The following is a 16339-nucleotide window of genomic DNA, read 5'->3' as shown; positions in this document are numbered from 1 at the left end:
ATCAAGTGTGACCAATCAAGTGTGTCTCTGGGTAAGCATCATCTAATAATTATAAAATATTTATAAAATATTTTTTTACCTGGACTATTTCTATTTTTTATATTGCTACTATGCAAATATGCAAGTAAGCATTTCGCTGAACCGTTTACACCTTCTGTATCCTGTGCATGGGGCAAATAAACTTGATTTTAATATATATAGTCTGTGTTTACCAGATGCGGTAATGTGAAGAACAACATGACCTGCACCAAAGTCAGATTAGGATATAGGCCAAGGACTAGATAAAGTGTATTTTTACCTGGAGTTTTTCCTTATTGTAGGCTACTACTTTCACCACGTTTAGTCTTGAAATCTTTGGTTGTTTATTACACTACCTTACACCTGTTCAGTACATGGCCTTACATGTGATTCCTTAAAGAAACGGGTAGGAGGGCTTAAGAGGGTGTGATCGATGCTGAATAGGTGTAGATAAAGAAGAGCTCTCCAGTAGGTGTACAAAATCATTCAAGAGTAAAATTCTCAAAAGTGGGGGTAGAAGTTTATCCATTTCAAAACAGAATTACTTTCACATTGTTCCTCAACTGCAGTGTATGATTTTCCATTTTGTAGCTCTGAGTCTATACTTTAAAAAACACATATCAAATGTTGCTACACAAGACCGAATCGAGGTGGTCGGTCACATTTGACTGGTGAATTGAGTTGTTATCTAGGAGCACCACCTGGTGGGGAAGGCTACAGTATGTCACTAGAAATGACCATGAGTGAGCTAGATCAAGTCAAGGCAGGTAAATATTGCAACTGGTCTCCAACCCCATTCAAAATAGAATGTCTTTAATCGTAGGCGAATACATCTAATTATGACCAGTGAAGTTCAATGAAATATAATATTATTGTGGATGAGGGGAAGGTGGGCAGGGATCTGGATTTTAGTGGTGGTGGTAGAACTGCTACAAATCCCTGATCCCCAAAATGTGTTTATTCTCTATAATAGTTTTTAGCAGATCTGTATTCAATTCAAGGTTATTTTTATTACTAGGCAGGTCAGTTAGTTAAGAACAAATTCTTATTTACAATGACGGCCTACACCGGCCAAACTCTAACCCAATTGTGCGCTGCTATATGGGACTCCCAATCACGGCCAGTTGTCTGTAGTGATGCTTCTAGCACTGAGATTCAGTGCCTTAGACCACTGCGCCACTCAGGAGCCCGAGTGATGCTGTAGTGTTTTGATTGTTTCTCACAAATTATGAAATCAGATTGTGATTAATGTGGATTTTTATTCACATTGAGACAGAGGAGGTAAAACCACATCAAACAGCACAATTTGTTTTTTAAATGTTATGAGATATTGATAATAGTACTTAGACAGTACATCTTCAACCAATCATTCACACGCATATTGGGTACACTCGGCACAAGACACAGAGTATCGCAACTCCACTGAAATGTATTGTACGTTTGACATTAAGACAGCGGCTTACTCATTTTCATCAATCTCAAACTGGATCAAAATAATTCAAAATAAGTAAATGTACTTGAGGTTCATGTTTCCTCTGCAACTGATTCATTCTACCACTAGATGGTATTGTGGGCATATTTGTCTTACCGTCCCCGCTCTCCTTCCTTCCCCTCCCTCCTCTCCATCTCTCTATACCAGGGATAATCAACTATATTCAGCCATTTATCGACGGTAAATCCACCACAAGAAGTCCAAACAGATATAATATTTGACTAAAACATAATAATTTCAAACCTTGCTTACATTTCTATAAGGTCACATACACTGACTGTACAAAATAGCCTCAATTCGTTGATGCATGGACTCTACAAGGTGTCGAAAGCGTGCTGGCCCATGTTGACTCCAATGCTTCCCACAGTTGTGTCAAGTTGGCTGGATGTCCTTTGGGTGGTGGACCGTTTTTGATACACAAGGGAAACTGTTAAGTGTTGCAGTTCCTGACACAAACCGGTGCGCCTGGCACCTACTACCATACCCCGTTCAAAAGCACTTAAATACTTGTTATTGCCCATTCACCCTCTGAACGGTACACACACACAATCCATGTCTCAATTGTCTCAAGGCTTAAAAATCCTTCTTTAACTTGTCTCCTCCCCCTCATCTACACTGATTGAAGTGGATTTAACAAGTGGCATCAATAAGGGATCATAGCTTTTACCTATATTCACCTGGTCAGTCTGGTCAGTCTCCTATTTTGTGGGTAGGGCCTGTGTCTTATTGTGTGGTTGGGGCCTGTGTCTGATTAGGGGTGCAGGGCCTATGTCTTATAGTGTGGGTAGGTTCTATGTCTTATGCTTCTTCACCTGCATTGCTTGCTGTTTGGGGTTTTAGGCTGGGTTTCTGTACAGCACTTTGAGATATCAGCTGATGTACGAAGGGCTATATAAAATAAATTTGATTGATTGATTATTGTGTGGGTAGGGCCTGTGTCTTATTGTGTGGGTAGGGCCTGTGTCTTATTGTGTGGGTAGGGCCTGTGTCTTATTGTGTGGGTAGGGCCTGTGTCTTATTGTGTGGGTAGGGCCTGTGTCTTATTGTGTGGGTAGGAAATGTGCCTTATTGTGTGGGTAGGAAATGTGCCTTATTGTGTGGGTAGGGCCTGTGTCTTGCCTCCGGTGGTGGTGAGCTGCATCAGACTTCCCGATGCTGGACGATCCGCACCGGTGGCCCAACTGAAGAAAGTTCTAGAAGAACGAAAAATAAGACTATGAGAAAATAAGAAAAGTAAGAGAATGAGACTATGAAATGGCTAGACTATGGGTGCTAGCAGTTACTACTTGTAAGTGAGTACAAGTGAAACATGGTTGTCTTATAGTATATGATATAAGAGAGTCCACGTTTTAATTAAGCACTGGGTGAGATTAAGTTGTTTTCTATATGTCAAAGTCTAGAAGAAATTTCAAGAAGACAAAAAAAGGCCACAATATTGATGGCTTTTATGTATTTTATACCTCTGTGCCTCTTAGTTATGTTGTTAGCCAATGACCTATTTCAACAGCAACTATATCATGAGATTGATATTCACAATTCAAAGTCAACATTCTACACCAGTCCACCAAACGGACATTTGATAAGCTGATGAACTGAATCAAAGTGCTCATTTAAATTCCCCTCCCATTGCTTCTACTTATACTCCCAGACCCTCATCTGTTTCTACTGGTAATCTGCAGGGTTAATGTTGTCCAACCCTTCTGGGATTATAAAACTGGATCAAATCCCATCTAATCTCTACTGTGTACAGAGGAGAGACTGGAGACTATGTGCTCTGTGTCTAAACTGAAATGAAAAGATGAACACAAACTTTAGGGGCTCCATACACTAGTTTAGGGGCTCCATTAGTGTGTTAGTTACAGTACATAGTTAACATTGCATTTACAGCAAATTTGGGTAAATCCAAGACTATATCCAGTCAAGAGTATTGAAGAAATGTAAGATTATTATTAGTTGATTGATATGTCCATCAAATTAACCTTTTGATCACATTACAGCATTATTCAAACCAGACATTTGGCTCTAAATATCTTTTGGCAAGACTTTAACAAATAATACTGCAATACAATTGAGAAGGCCATTTTCCCAGGCTAAGAGACAGCATTGCCATCTTCTGGTGAAATACTGGTGTACAAAAAAGATTGTCTACAATTATGGTCATACGTTGAAGAAAGAGTTAAATCTGTATGTTCTAAACCTTTAGAATAATTTAATGACGGTCTTACAGCATAAATATACAAATAATTTTAAATATCAAGATTAACTAAATGATCAGTAAAAACATACAGTAATGAAAACAACCCATCATCCACGATATCACACTCACTCTGCAATGTACTCCAGTGGTGTCCAGGAACCAAAGTCTGCATCAGGCATGAACTTCCTGTTCATTGGAGTATCCAAGGTTACCCTGTGTAATCAAGTCACATGACAATATTCTGGTGGTGGTAGGAACTGGCTACCTGAGGCCTGAAGCTCTGGTCCTGGACTGATTGTAACAGGCCCATGTAAACCCCTTGTCAACAGACAAAAAAACAACAGTAAAGCTAAAGTGTAAAGATGATATTTACCACCAGCAAGCATCCGACAACCTCTGATGAAGGCCTTTCACTGTTATATTTTGAGATGAGCATGATAATTGATACATAAATACTTGCATTTATTGAAATATGATTTTACATTTCAGTTGTATTAGTTGTACAGTGCCTTGCGAAAGTATTCGGCCCCCTTGAACTTTGCGACCTTTTGCCACATTTCAGGCTTCAAACATAAAGATATAAAACTGTATTTTTTTGTGAAGAATCAAGAACAAGTGGGACACAATCATGAAGTGGAACGACATTTATTGGATATTTCAAACTTTTTTAACAAATCAAAAACTGAACAATTGGGTGTGCAAAATTATTCAGCCCCTTTACTTTCAGTGCAGCAAACTCTCTCCAGAAGTTCAGTGAGGATCTCTGAATGATCCAATGTTGACCTAAATGACTAATGATGATAAATACAATCCACCTGTGTGTAATCAAGTCTCCGTATAAATGCACCTGCACTGTGATAGTCTCAGAGGTCCGTTAAAAGCGCAGAGAGCATCATGAAGAACAAGGAACACACCAGGCAGGTCCGAGATACTGTTGTGAAGAAGTTTAAAGCCGGATTTGGATACAAAAAGATTTCCCAAGCTTTAAACATCCCAAGGAGCACTGTGCACGCGATAATATTGAAATGGAAGGAGTATCAGACCACTGCAAATCTACCAAGACCTGGCCGTCCCTCTAAACTTTCAGCTCATACAAGGAGAAGACTGATCAGAGATGCCCATGATCACTCTGGATGAACTGCAGAGATCTACAGCTGAGGTGGGAGACTCTGTCCATAGGACAACAATCAGTCGTGTATTGCACAAATCTGGCCTTTATGGAAGAGTGGCAAGAAGAAAGCCATTTCTTAAAGATATCTATAAAAAGTGTTGTTTAAAGTTTGCCACAAGCCACCTGGGAGACACACCAAACATGTGGAAGAAGGTGCTCTGGTCAGATGAAACCAAAATTGAACTTTTTGGCAACAATGCAAAACGTTATGTTTGGCATAAAAGCAACACAGCTCATCACCCTGAACACACCATCCCCACTGTCAAACATGGTGGTGGCAGCATCATGGTTTGGGCCTGCTTTTCTTCAGCAGGGACAGGGAAGATGGTTAAAATTGATGGGAAGATGGATGGAGCCAAATACAGGACCATTCTGGAAGAAAACCTGATGGAGTCTGCAAAAGACCTGAGACTGGGACGGAGATTTGTCTTCCAACAAGACAATGATCCAAAACATAAAGCAAAATCTACAATGGAATTGTTCAAAAATAAACATATCCAGGTGTTAGAATGGCCAAGTCAAAGTCCAGACCTGAATCCAATCGAGAATCTGTGGAAAGAACTGAAAACTGCTGTTCACAAATGCTCTCCATCCAACCTCACTGAGCTCGAGCTGTTTTGCAAGGAGGAATGGGAAGAAATTTCAGTCTCTCGATGTGCAAAACTGATAGAGACATACCCCAAGCGACTTACAGCTGTAATCGCAGCAAAAGGTGGCGCTACAAAGTATTAACTTAAGGGGGCTGAATAATTTTGCACGCCCAATTTTTCAGTTTTTGATTTGTTAAAAAAGTTTGAAATATCCAATAAATGTCGTTCCACTTCATGATTGTGTCCCACTTGTTGTTGATTCTTCACAAAAAAATACAGTTTTATATCTTTATGTTTGAAGCCTGAAATGTGGCAAAAGGTCGCAAAGTTCAAGGGGGCCGAATACTTTCGCAAGGCACTGTATGTTTGAATGTGCACAGATGCAGCCTACAGTCTTTTGAATGAGCACAGATGCAGCCTACAGTCTTTTGAATGAGCACAGATGCAGCCTACAGTTTTTTGAATGAGCACAGATGCAGTCTACAGTCTTTTGAATGTGCACAGATGCAGTCTACAGTCTTTTGTGCACAGGTCCAGTGAATAAAGCAACCCTCCTATTCGTATTGGGAGTGCAGAAGAATTGCAAGTCATGGGGGTAATGCTAACCATATGTGACAGCTATGTGACAGCTAATAGTAGCCTGGCAGGTGGTCACAGTCCAACCTTATGCAATTGGAATATACCATAAAAGATAACTGAGAATATTGACTACAAAACTCAGATACAGGCTTCTCATGCTGACAGTGCAAAATATGTGCTTTACATCCATTTGTTAATCAATGAAACTATATATACAGATAGCTGCTCATGAGGTGAATACATGTAATTTATTTGTAATGTAACCTTTGACCTCCACTGTTGCAAATAAATTAAATTCCTAACAACTATTTCCAATGAGTGCAGGTTTTTCCTATTCCTATTCATAATTAGTAAGTAATAAACTGTAAAAATAACAAATGGTATCTTTGGCAAGTTATAAGCTGTAATAATAACAAACGGTATCTTAGGCAGGTTTCTCCTATTCCTAATAAGTAATTGAGTAACTGTAATAAAAACAACAAGATACCTCACAATTTAATCATTTAGCAGACACTCTTTAGGCAGAGCAATTACGGTTAAGTGCCTTGCTCAAGGGTACATCAACAGATTTTTCAACTAGTTGGCTGAGGGATTTGAACCAGAGACCTGTCAGTTACTGGCCCAACGCTCTTAACTGCTAGGCTACTCACGGTAGTATGGCAACTGCCACAGCTCCAGGGGGCATCCCACTGTCTTCTCCTGCTAAACTCTGACAGAGCTGGTGGACTGCTGACTTGGCCATGCCATAGCCCACCATGCCTGAGGAGAGAGAGAAAGACGGAGGGATGGAAAGAGGGACAGTGAAATAGGAGAGATGTTTGGATAAAATCAGATAAACACCAATAAATCTTACCATAATAACAAGGGACATATACACAATACTAGAGTTACAAAGTAATCCAATGATTGTCGGATGTGGTAGGGCTTGCAAACTATTACAGACTACAAAGGGAAGCACAGCCACGAGCTGCCCAATGACACGAGCCTACCAGACGAGCTAAATAACTTCTTTGCTCGCTTCGAGACAATCAACACTGAACCTGTCCCTGACTGAGTCTGTAATAGCAACATGTTTCAAGCAGAGTCCGTGTGCCCAAGAACACTAAGGTAACCTGCCTAAATGACTACTACTGCTTTGAAAGGCTGGTCATGGCTCACATCAACACCATCATGCAAGCAACCCTAGACCCAAATCAATTTGCATACCGTCCCAACAGATACACAGATGATGCAATCTCTATTGCACTCCATACTGCCCTTTACCACCTGGCCAAAAGGAACCCCTATGTGAGAATGCTATTCAATGCTACAGCTCAGCATTCAACACCATAGTGCCCTCAAAGCTCATCACTAAGCTAAGGACCCTGGAACTAAACACCTCCCTCTGCAACTGGATCCTGGACTTCCTGACGAACCGCCCGCAGGTGGTAAGGGTAGTTAACAACACATCTGCCACGCTGATCCTCAACACGAGGGCCCCTCAGGGGTGCATGCTCAGTCCCCTCCTGTACTCCATGTTCACTCATGACTGCATGGCCAGGCATGACTCCAACACCATCATTAAGTTTTCCAACAACACAACAGTGGTAGGCCGGATCACCGACTACGATGAGACAGCCAATAGGGTGCCAGGATAACAACCTCTCCCTCAACGTGATCAAGACAAAGGTGATGATTGTGGACAACAGGAAAAGGAGGACCGAGCACACCTCCATTCTCATCGACAGGGCTGTAGTGAAGGGTAGCGGGGCGGCAGGGTAGCCTAGTGGTTAGAGTGTTGAACTAGTAACCGAAAGGTTGCAAGTTCAAATCCCCGAGCTGACAAGGTACAAATCTGTAATTCTGCCCCTGAACAGGCAGTTAACCCACTGTTTCTAGGCTGTCATTGAAAATAAGAGTTTGTTCTTAACTGACTTGCCTAGTTAAATAAAGGTAAAAAAAATATATAATTAAAAGGTTGAGAGCATCAAGTTCCTTGGTGTCCACATCACCAACAACATTTATGGTCCAAACACAGCAAGACAGTTGTCAAGAAGGCACGACAAAGCCTATTCCCCCTCAAGAGACTGAATAGATTTGGCATGGGTCCTCAGATCCTCAAAAAGTTCAATAGCAGCACCATAGAGAGCATAGAGCACTGGTTGCATCACTGTCAAGGCCCTAAAAATGGTCAAAGACTCCGGTACCGGAGTGCCAAATCCATAAGACTGAACAGCAAAACAAATGGCTACCCAGACTATTTGCATTGTCCCGCATTATCCCGCCCCCCCCCTCTTTTATGCTGCTGCTACTCTGTTTATTATCTATGCATTGTCACTTTAACTCTACCTACATGTACCTCAATATTACCTCAATTACCTCGACTAACCTGTGCCCCTGCACATTGACTCTGAACTGCCTGTATATGGCCTCGCTACTGTTATTTAAGTATTTAAGTATGTTAGCTAAGTATCTTTTTACTTTTCACGTATTTTTCTTAAAACTGCATTGTTGGTTAAGGGCTAGTAAGTAAGCATTTCACTGTAAGGTCCACCACACCTGTTGTATTTGGCAAATGTGACAAATACAATTTGATTTGATATACAGTACCAGTCAAATGTTTGGACACACCTACTCATTCAAGGGTTTTTCTTAATTTTTACTATTTTCTACATTGTAGAATAATAGTGAAGACATCAAAACTATAAAATAACACATCTGAAATCATGCATTAACAAAAAAGGGTTAAACAAATCAAAATATATTTGATATTTGAGATTATTCAAAGTAGTGACCCTTTTACTTGATGACAGCTTTGCACACTCTTCACAATCTCTCAACCAGCTTCACCTGGAATGCTTTTCCAACAGTCTTGAAGGTGTTCCCACATATGCTGAGCATTTGTGGCTGCTTTTCCTTCACTCTACGGTCCAACTCATCTCAAACCATCTCAATTGGGTTGTGTTCGGGTGATTGTGGAGGCCAAATCCTCTGATGCAGCACTCCATCACTCTCATTCTTGCTCAAATAGCCCTTACACAGCTTGGAGGTGTGTTGGGTCATTGTCCTGTTGAAAAACAAATGATAGTCCCGCTAAGCGCAAACCAGATGGGATGGCGTATCGCTGTAGAATGCTGTGGTAGCCATGCTGGTTAAGTGTGCCTTAAATTCTAAATAAATTATAGACAGTGTCACCAGCAAAGCACCCCCACACCATCACCCTTCCTCCTCCATGCTTCATGGTGGGAACCACACATGCAGAGATCATCCGTTCACCTACTCTGCGTCTCAAAGACACGGTGGTTGGAACACAAAATCTCAAATTTGGACTCATCATACCAAAGGACAGACTTCCACCGGTCTAATGTCCACTGCTCATGTTTCTTGTCCCAAGCAAATCTCTTCTTCTTATTGGTGTCCTTTAGTAGTGGTTTCTTTGCAGTAATTCGATCATGAAGGCCTAATTCACGCAGTCTCTTCTGAACAGTTGATGTTGAGATGTGTCTGTTACTTGGACCCTGTGAAGCATTTATTTGGGCTGCAATCTGAGGTGCAGTTAACCCTAATGAACTTATCCTCTGCAGCAGAGGTAATTCTGGGTCTTCCTTTCCTGTGACGGTCCTCATGAGACCAGTTTCATCATAGTGTTTAATGGTTTTTGAGACTGCACTTGGAGAAACTTTAAAAGTTCTTGAAATGTTCGTAATTAACTAACCTTCGTGTCTTAAAGTAATGATGGACTGTCATTTCTCTTTGCTTATTTGAGCTGTTCTTCCCATAATATGGACTTTGTCTTTTACCAAATAGGGCAATCTTCTGTATACTACCCATACCTAGCCATAACACAACTGATTGGCTCAAACGCATTAAGAAGGAAAGAAATTCCACAAATGAACTTTTAACAAGGCACACTGTTAATCGAAATCCATTCCACGTGACTACTTCATGTAGCTAGTTGAGAGAATGCCAAGAGTGTGCAAAGCTGTCATCAAGGCAAAGGGTGAAGAATTTGAAGAATCTCAAATATAGAACCTCAAATATAAAATATATTTTGATTTGTTTAACACTTTTTTTTGGTCACTACATGATTCCATATGTGTTATTTCATAGTTTTGATATTTTTTTAAATACCCTGGAATGAGTAAGTGTCCAAACTTTTGACTGTCACTGTATGTGTTATTACAAACAGTATATTTTGAACTCAACATACATTCACTACACGTTTATAACTTCCTGTTTATATACTATGGACAAATATTCTGGGTGCTTTTTGTTCCCAAACTTTGCCCATGGCAGTATTGAGATGACTGCTTGTTTCACAGACATGCTTTTGATTTCCCATCAATGTTTGTGTAAATACAGTAGCATATGGAAACAACTAACGTAAGATGTTTTTTTGGAAATGCCTTCAGAATCCATTTCCTCAAAGAGCATTAACAGACTAGCGTGCTGAATCCCCCAAAAGTTAAATCAATGTTATTTGACAGTTCAACCTGACTTTTAAATCCAAGGTCAAGGGTTAGGGTCATAGGGTGCACACATGGTTAGCAAGCCTCAGTCTTTAACCCCAAATCAACCCTAAATCTTTAAGTCCACAATGTGTGCATCTGGCTTTGCAAGACCAGTTGTTGCTAAGACACCACTGGCAAGACCAGCTGTCCTTAAGACACCATTGGCAAGACCAGCTGTCCCGAAGACACCACTGGATACCAAACTACCCAAAAGACAGTATTTCACCAGAGAACTCAGTAAAGCTGGTTGAGCATGTCTTTAGATCAGACACACTATTAGCTAGGTAAGGTAAGGTCTTAAGTATTAAAGCTAATAAATATTAAGTTAAAGATATAAGCACAAATAACCCCTAAACACCTCTTTAAGCACTACTACCATCTTCCAATGTCTTGTTTTTGTCAGTAATACAGACAATTTGTATTATGATCATAAATACTTCAAGAGTATTTTTCCCCCCATCTTTTTCCCCCCATAACATTAAATACATCTGAAACTTTTGGTCCAAAAATATGCAGAACAACGAATCCATGCTTTTGTCACTTCAAGATTAGACTACTGCAATGCTCTACTCTCCAGCTACCAGGATAAAGCACTAGTGCTAAATACAGCTGCTAGAATCTTGACTAGAACCAAAACATTTGATCATATTACTCAAGTACTAGCCTCTGGCTTCTTGTTAAGGCTAGGGCTGATATCAAGGTTTTACTGCTGACCTACAAGGCATTACAAGGACTTGCTCCTACTTATCTCTCCGATTTGGTCCTGCCGTACATACCTACACGTACGCTACGGTCACAAGACGCAGGCCTCCTAATTGTTCCTAGAATTTCTAAGCAAACAGCTGGAGACAGGGCTTTCTCCTACAAAGCTACATTTTTATGGAATGGTCTGCCGATCCTTGTGAGAGATGCAGATCCGGTCTCAACCTTTAAGTCTTTACTGAAGACTCATCTCTTCAGTAGGTCCTATGATTGAGTGTAGTCTGGCCCAGGGGTGCGAAGGTGAAAGGCAAGGCACTGGAGTGACGAACCACCCTCGCTGTCTCTGCTTGACCGGCTCCCCTCTCTCGACAGGGATTCTCTGCCTCTGACCCTATTACAGGGGATGAGTCACAGGCTTGCTTGTGCACCCCCATGCCGTCCCTAGGAGGGGTGCGTCACGTCGTGCCAGGCTTTTTTCGCTATACTCGACTTGACTGACGTGACCTTCCTGTCTGGTTTTGCGACCCTTCGGACTCGTGCGGTGGGGGAGATCTTCATGGGCTAAACTCGGCCCTGTCTCAGGGTACTAAGTTGGTGGTTAGTTGATATCCCTCTGGTAGTGTGAGGGCTGTGCTTTGGCAAAGTGGGTGGGGTTATATCCTGCCTGATTGGCCCTATCCCCGGACAGGGCCAGAGTGTTCCCAGACCCCCCCGTCTCAGCCTCCAGTATCTATGCCGCAATAGCCCTTGTGCCGGCGGGCTAGGGTCCGTCTGTCCTATCTGGTGTAATTCTCCTGTCTTATCTGGTGTCCTGTTCAATCTTAAGTATGCTCCCTCTAATTCTCCCATCTCTGTCTCATGCTCTCTCTCTCCCCCTCGGAAGACCTGAGCCCTAGGACCATGCCTCAGGACTACCTAGGCTGATGACTCCTGGCTGTCGCTGTCCCCAGTCCACCTGGTCGAGCTACTGATCCAGTTTCTGCTGTTCTGCTTGCGTCTATGGAACCCTGACCTGCTGTTTCGACCCTCTCTCTCTCTCTACCGCACCTGCTGTAACAACCTCTGAATGCTAGGCTATGAAAAGCCACCTGACATTTACTCCTGAGGTGCTGACCTATAACCACTGTGATTACTATTTGACCCTGCTGGTAATCTATGAACATTTGAATGTCTTGAAGAACAATTTGTCCTTTATGGCCATGCACTGCTTCTACATCTGCATTGCTTGCTCTTTGCTGTTTTATGCTGGGTTTCTGTATAAGCACTTTGTGATTTCTGCTGATGTAAAAAGGGCTTTATAAATACATTTGATCGATTGAATCGGCATAAGGCAACCGACGCACTTGCAGTACCTGTTAATGGTCATATTAAAGATGTATTTCTAAGACTCACACACTTCTGCCACAAGGAAGCTCTGAGCGTTACTTGACATGAATTTAAGAGATCATGAAAATCTGTAAATCTTGTGGGTTATAGCATCGACTTTGTAAAACAGGGTAAATACTGTAGATCCTCTTTTCATTCAAATAAATATAGACATACTTTCTTCAATATCAAAACCTTATTCATATTTTATGGAGAAAAACCCCCACACAGGTGACAGTTACACTATAGGAAACATCCCCCCAAAATATTAGACATACCACTGTCAAAAAAAGTTATCTAAACCAAGTCTGTGAGTGAAATCCCTACAATTTCCTGGCCTGTGTCTAGTGTAGCACTAGTTTCTACAGTAATCTACATTCAATGGGAGAACAGCACAACACACTCTAACCATGTCTACAATTGGAGACCCAAATTCTGCTGACTCATTCTCCTCCCCAACCTAACAGCCAATGAGAGTGGGGGCTTTATACCGACTGCTGATCAGGGATTTTAGGTGCCCTAGTGTCAGGATTTATATTGTTCTCAGGACCATCACATGGGTTACACACCACACAGGGAATGGCATGGTTGTTGGGTCCTATAGGTAACGTCACATGCATACAGGGTCAGGCTTAAAATACCGGAGAGCATTGTGTGATAAACCATAGTAGTAACAATTTCTCTCCTCATTAAAATAAATATCATATTCAACATGTTACTCATAGTTTCGTTTCTACTATATATCAGTCTTTTTTGTATTTCATGGGTTCCTTGTTTCACAAATAGTTTGACGACGTAAGCTGCTATCGTGACGACAGCCACCCTTAGAAATAAAAGTTGGAATGAGACGGTGGTCAGAACAGAGGCACAGTCCAACAGTGTCAGCATGAACAACATTACAGGAGAAAAGAACAGCAGGGTGCCATTTATTGAGATGTACTGGAGGGAGCTCTGCAGAGTGGTCACTAGCTGGCACAGCCACAGCCACAGCCACATAGTCATACAATCTGATTTTAAACGTAACCTTAACCTTAACCACACTGCTAACCCTAATGCCTAACCCTAACCTTAAATTATGACCAAAATGCAAAAAAGAATAATATAGAATGCCAGTAGAATCAAATAGAATACCAGTGGAATAGAATAGAACCCCAGTAGAATAGAGTACCAGTTGAGTAGAGGTGTGGCGTCTTACCACTAGTACCACCCAGTGATGCTTTAGCCCCAGCCAGAGTCAGTAGTCCACCCTGCTTCAGGTGCACAGCAGCCAGATGGCTAGATATGGTAGAGGTCCACACACTCTGCTTCCACATCATGTCTGTGTTTTTGTACAGGTCTAAAAAAACAACATACATAACAGAAGATGTTTTTAGGACCAACATTGCAACATTGAATGAACCATGTAATTAAATGGAACGAACAAACATCCCTATTGAATGTCAGATGATAATTCAGCCTATGGGGAAATTGGTTTGAAAGGGGTTTAAATGTTTAAGGGAGATATTTACATTTTAGCAGACGCTCTTATCCAGAGCGACTTACAGCAGTGAGTGCATACATTTTCAAATTATGTTTGTACTGGTCCCCCGTGGGAATCAAACACACAACACTGGAGTTGCAAGTGCCACATGGTACCAACTGAGCCACAAGAGACCTGGCATTCAAATCACAGTATATGTTCAAAATGAACTGATAATATCTCAGTGAAACACTCTTGAACCTTTGGAGCTGCAATTTCCTCCAGCCCATCCGCCTGCCACACACAAGATGGCATCCACTTTCTGGTCCCCTAGCAACTGGGCCACATCTGCTGTCACCTGCAGCAAGAGATAACAGTCTATTACAACGGGCTAGAATCTGGGTGTTTTACGGTAATTATCCAGCGTTTTGCAAATCAACGGAGTGTTCAAAAAGCTGTCAACATCACAGAGGGAGCAGGTGAAAGCACGCTCCTCCTACCTGTCCTGCTTGCTCAGTAAATGACTCCGACAACTTCACCAGCACGTTCGCGTTTGCCTCCTCACTGGCAACGATATCGATGCTGGCTACCCACTTTTGGAAAATAAAGAAAGAACAACAGCGCATGAAACATTTGCAATCTTTGGAAAATAGGATGTTGATATCGAACTATCCTTCAACGTCGGCTATTTATTCCACATGCAATCCAAAAGTAGGCTCAGTAAATTATAACAACTGATTATATGTTTTCCGATAGCTCTGGGCTGGCATCGTTAAAACGTCTTGATAATGACAATTGATGATGACAATTTCAATGGTTTAATTTATTTTTCCTTGCTTCTTACCATAGCATCCAGGGCTAGGCCTACTCAACAAGTGGTTATTGAAAATATAATAGACACTGGGGCAAGAAAAGGCTCACAATCATTTCGTAATTGTATTCTATATGAATAAAAAAAATAAGTATAGCACTCACCCATCCTTTAGATTTGAAGTGCTGAACAATTTTGCTACCCAGTGCACCTCTTCCTCCGTATACGAGTACCCGACTGGCAGCCATGCTTTCTTTACTATGCGCTTCAAGCAATGATGACTATTTCACTACCATTACACGACAGCTACCGTAGAGAAAAAGAGAGCGAGAGAAAGGGAGAGAGATATACACCCACCCCCAATATTTAAACAGACACACTCAGCACATCAGAGGCAGACCAAGGTTCAATATTGTTCTATGTAAAAATGCGTAAGCTATGATAACATTATCAGTGCATAGGTTAGCCTACACCAGGGATGGCCAAATAGCAGGCCGCGGTCTGCATACATTTTGAACTCAGTCAAGGTCTCAACTTACTGTTGAGAGTTATAATAGTAGAATACACAAGGCACAATTTCTCAATTTGGTTGTGTATCAGCAGTTTTTCTCTTGTTATGTCAGTCACTGACAGTCACTCAATTAGCCCATGTAACGTTAGCTAACAGTTAGTCTAGCAGCCAGCAATCTAAACTTGTAGTAATCATGGTCGAATTACCAACCTGGGCCCCCATTGATTTTGTTAGTCACTCTCAGTCAGATATCATATTATGGTAAATGTGTAGAATTGCAGGAAATTAGCTGTAAACTGCGCATTTTTCTCACTGCCCCATGGCAAAATGAGTAGAATTGCATGAAATTAGTTATATAATTGAAAAATCTTCTCTCCCCTCATGGCAAAACGTGTTGGATAATTTATCATTTTTGAAACACCTGAAACAGCTTTTTCTAGAGTCATAATCATTAAGCTTAATTTGATGTAAAAAGCATACCTCTTCAGGTGTCTGTATCCTCAAATATAATTTTCCCTTGTGGCGACCAGCAAAATTGTCTGAATGTTTGTTGTTTTACTATCCTTGTGAGGACTTCTGTTACACACAAGGATAGTTAAACACACAAACACACACACACACACACACACACACACACACACACACACACACACACACACACATAAACACACTCACACAAATTATGTGCATACTCATGTATTCAGATAAAATAAAAAGTACAGGATTTGGATACAGCAGCAGTGAGACAGCCACATGTTATGACAGCAGCCTGGCCTGTGGGAGTACATCCTAGTCATCCTGAGTACAGCATGTCTGAATCTGTCATAGCAACACAGCTCATTGAGATGTCATCAAATCATTTTCATGCCCTGGGCTTTCACTCGCAGTCAAACATATCAGGCTAGATTTCTAATTGCACATCCAATGAATACACATTTGAAATAAACACAAGAA

General features: G+C 41.3%; 1 protein-coding gene across 2 annotated transcripts; it reads right to left on the bottom strand.

Annotated features, from left to right (window-relative positions):
- Window positions 1–1257: 1257 nt before the first annotated feature.
- LOC110488941 (dihydropteridine reductase) lies at window positions 1258–15212 on the bottom strand. Of its 2 annotated transcripts, none has more exons than XR_005035946.1 (8): window positions 15039–15211; window positions 14564–14656; window positions 14325–14421; window positions 13800–13940; window positions 6698–6806; window positions 3837–3920; window positions 2469–2703; window positions 1258–2301 (listed from the first exon to the last, which is right to left on the bottom strand). XR_005035946.1 is itself a non-coding variant. In XM_036943082.1 (8 exons), exons 1-7 carry the CDS (start codon window positions 15120–15122, stop codon window positions 2601–2603), a joined length of 711 nt encoding a protein of 236 aa, XP_036798977.1. In that variant the 5' UTR covers window positions 15123–15212; the 3' UTR covers window positions 2186–2307; window position 2600. The 2 variants fall into 2 exon arrangements, 1 of the variants encoding a protein (XP_036798977.1); XM_036943082.1 differs by having other exon boundaries at window positions 2186–2307; window positions 2600–2703; window positions 15039–15212.
- Between the last annotated feature and the right edge of the window lie 1127 nt (window positions 15213–16339).

The sequence above is a fragment of the Oncorhynchus mykiss genome, chromosome 14 (genome assembly GCF_013265735.2).
Source record: "Oncorhynchus mykiss isolate Arlee chromosome 14, USDA_OmykA_1.1, whole genome shotgun sequence".
Lineage (NCBI taxonomy): Eukaryota > Metazoa > Chordata > Actinopteri > Salmoniformes > Salmonidae > Oncorhynchus > Oncorhynchus mykiss.
This window is presented reverse-complemented; position numbering and strand designations above follow the sequence as displayed.

What these genes read in the sequence shown, in the direction of transcription:
- LOC110488941 (XM_036943082.1), bottom strand. Translation starts at nt 15,122, where the DNA reads ATGGCTGCCAGTCGGGTACTCGTATACGGAGGAAGAGGTGCACTGGGT. An exon ending in ATCACTGGGTGGTACTAGTG is followed by an intron (nt 6,807 to 13,799) that starts GTAAGACGCCAC and finishes CTCTCTCCTCAG; the next exon opens with GCATGGTGGGCTATGGCATG. An exon ending in GTGGCAGTTGCCATACTACC is followed by an intron (nt 3,921 to 6,697) that starts GTGAGTAGCCTA and finishes TTGATTACACAG; the next exon opens with GGTAACCTTGGATACTCCAA.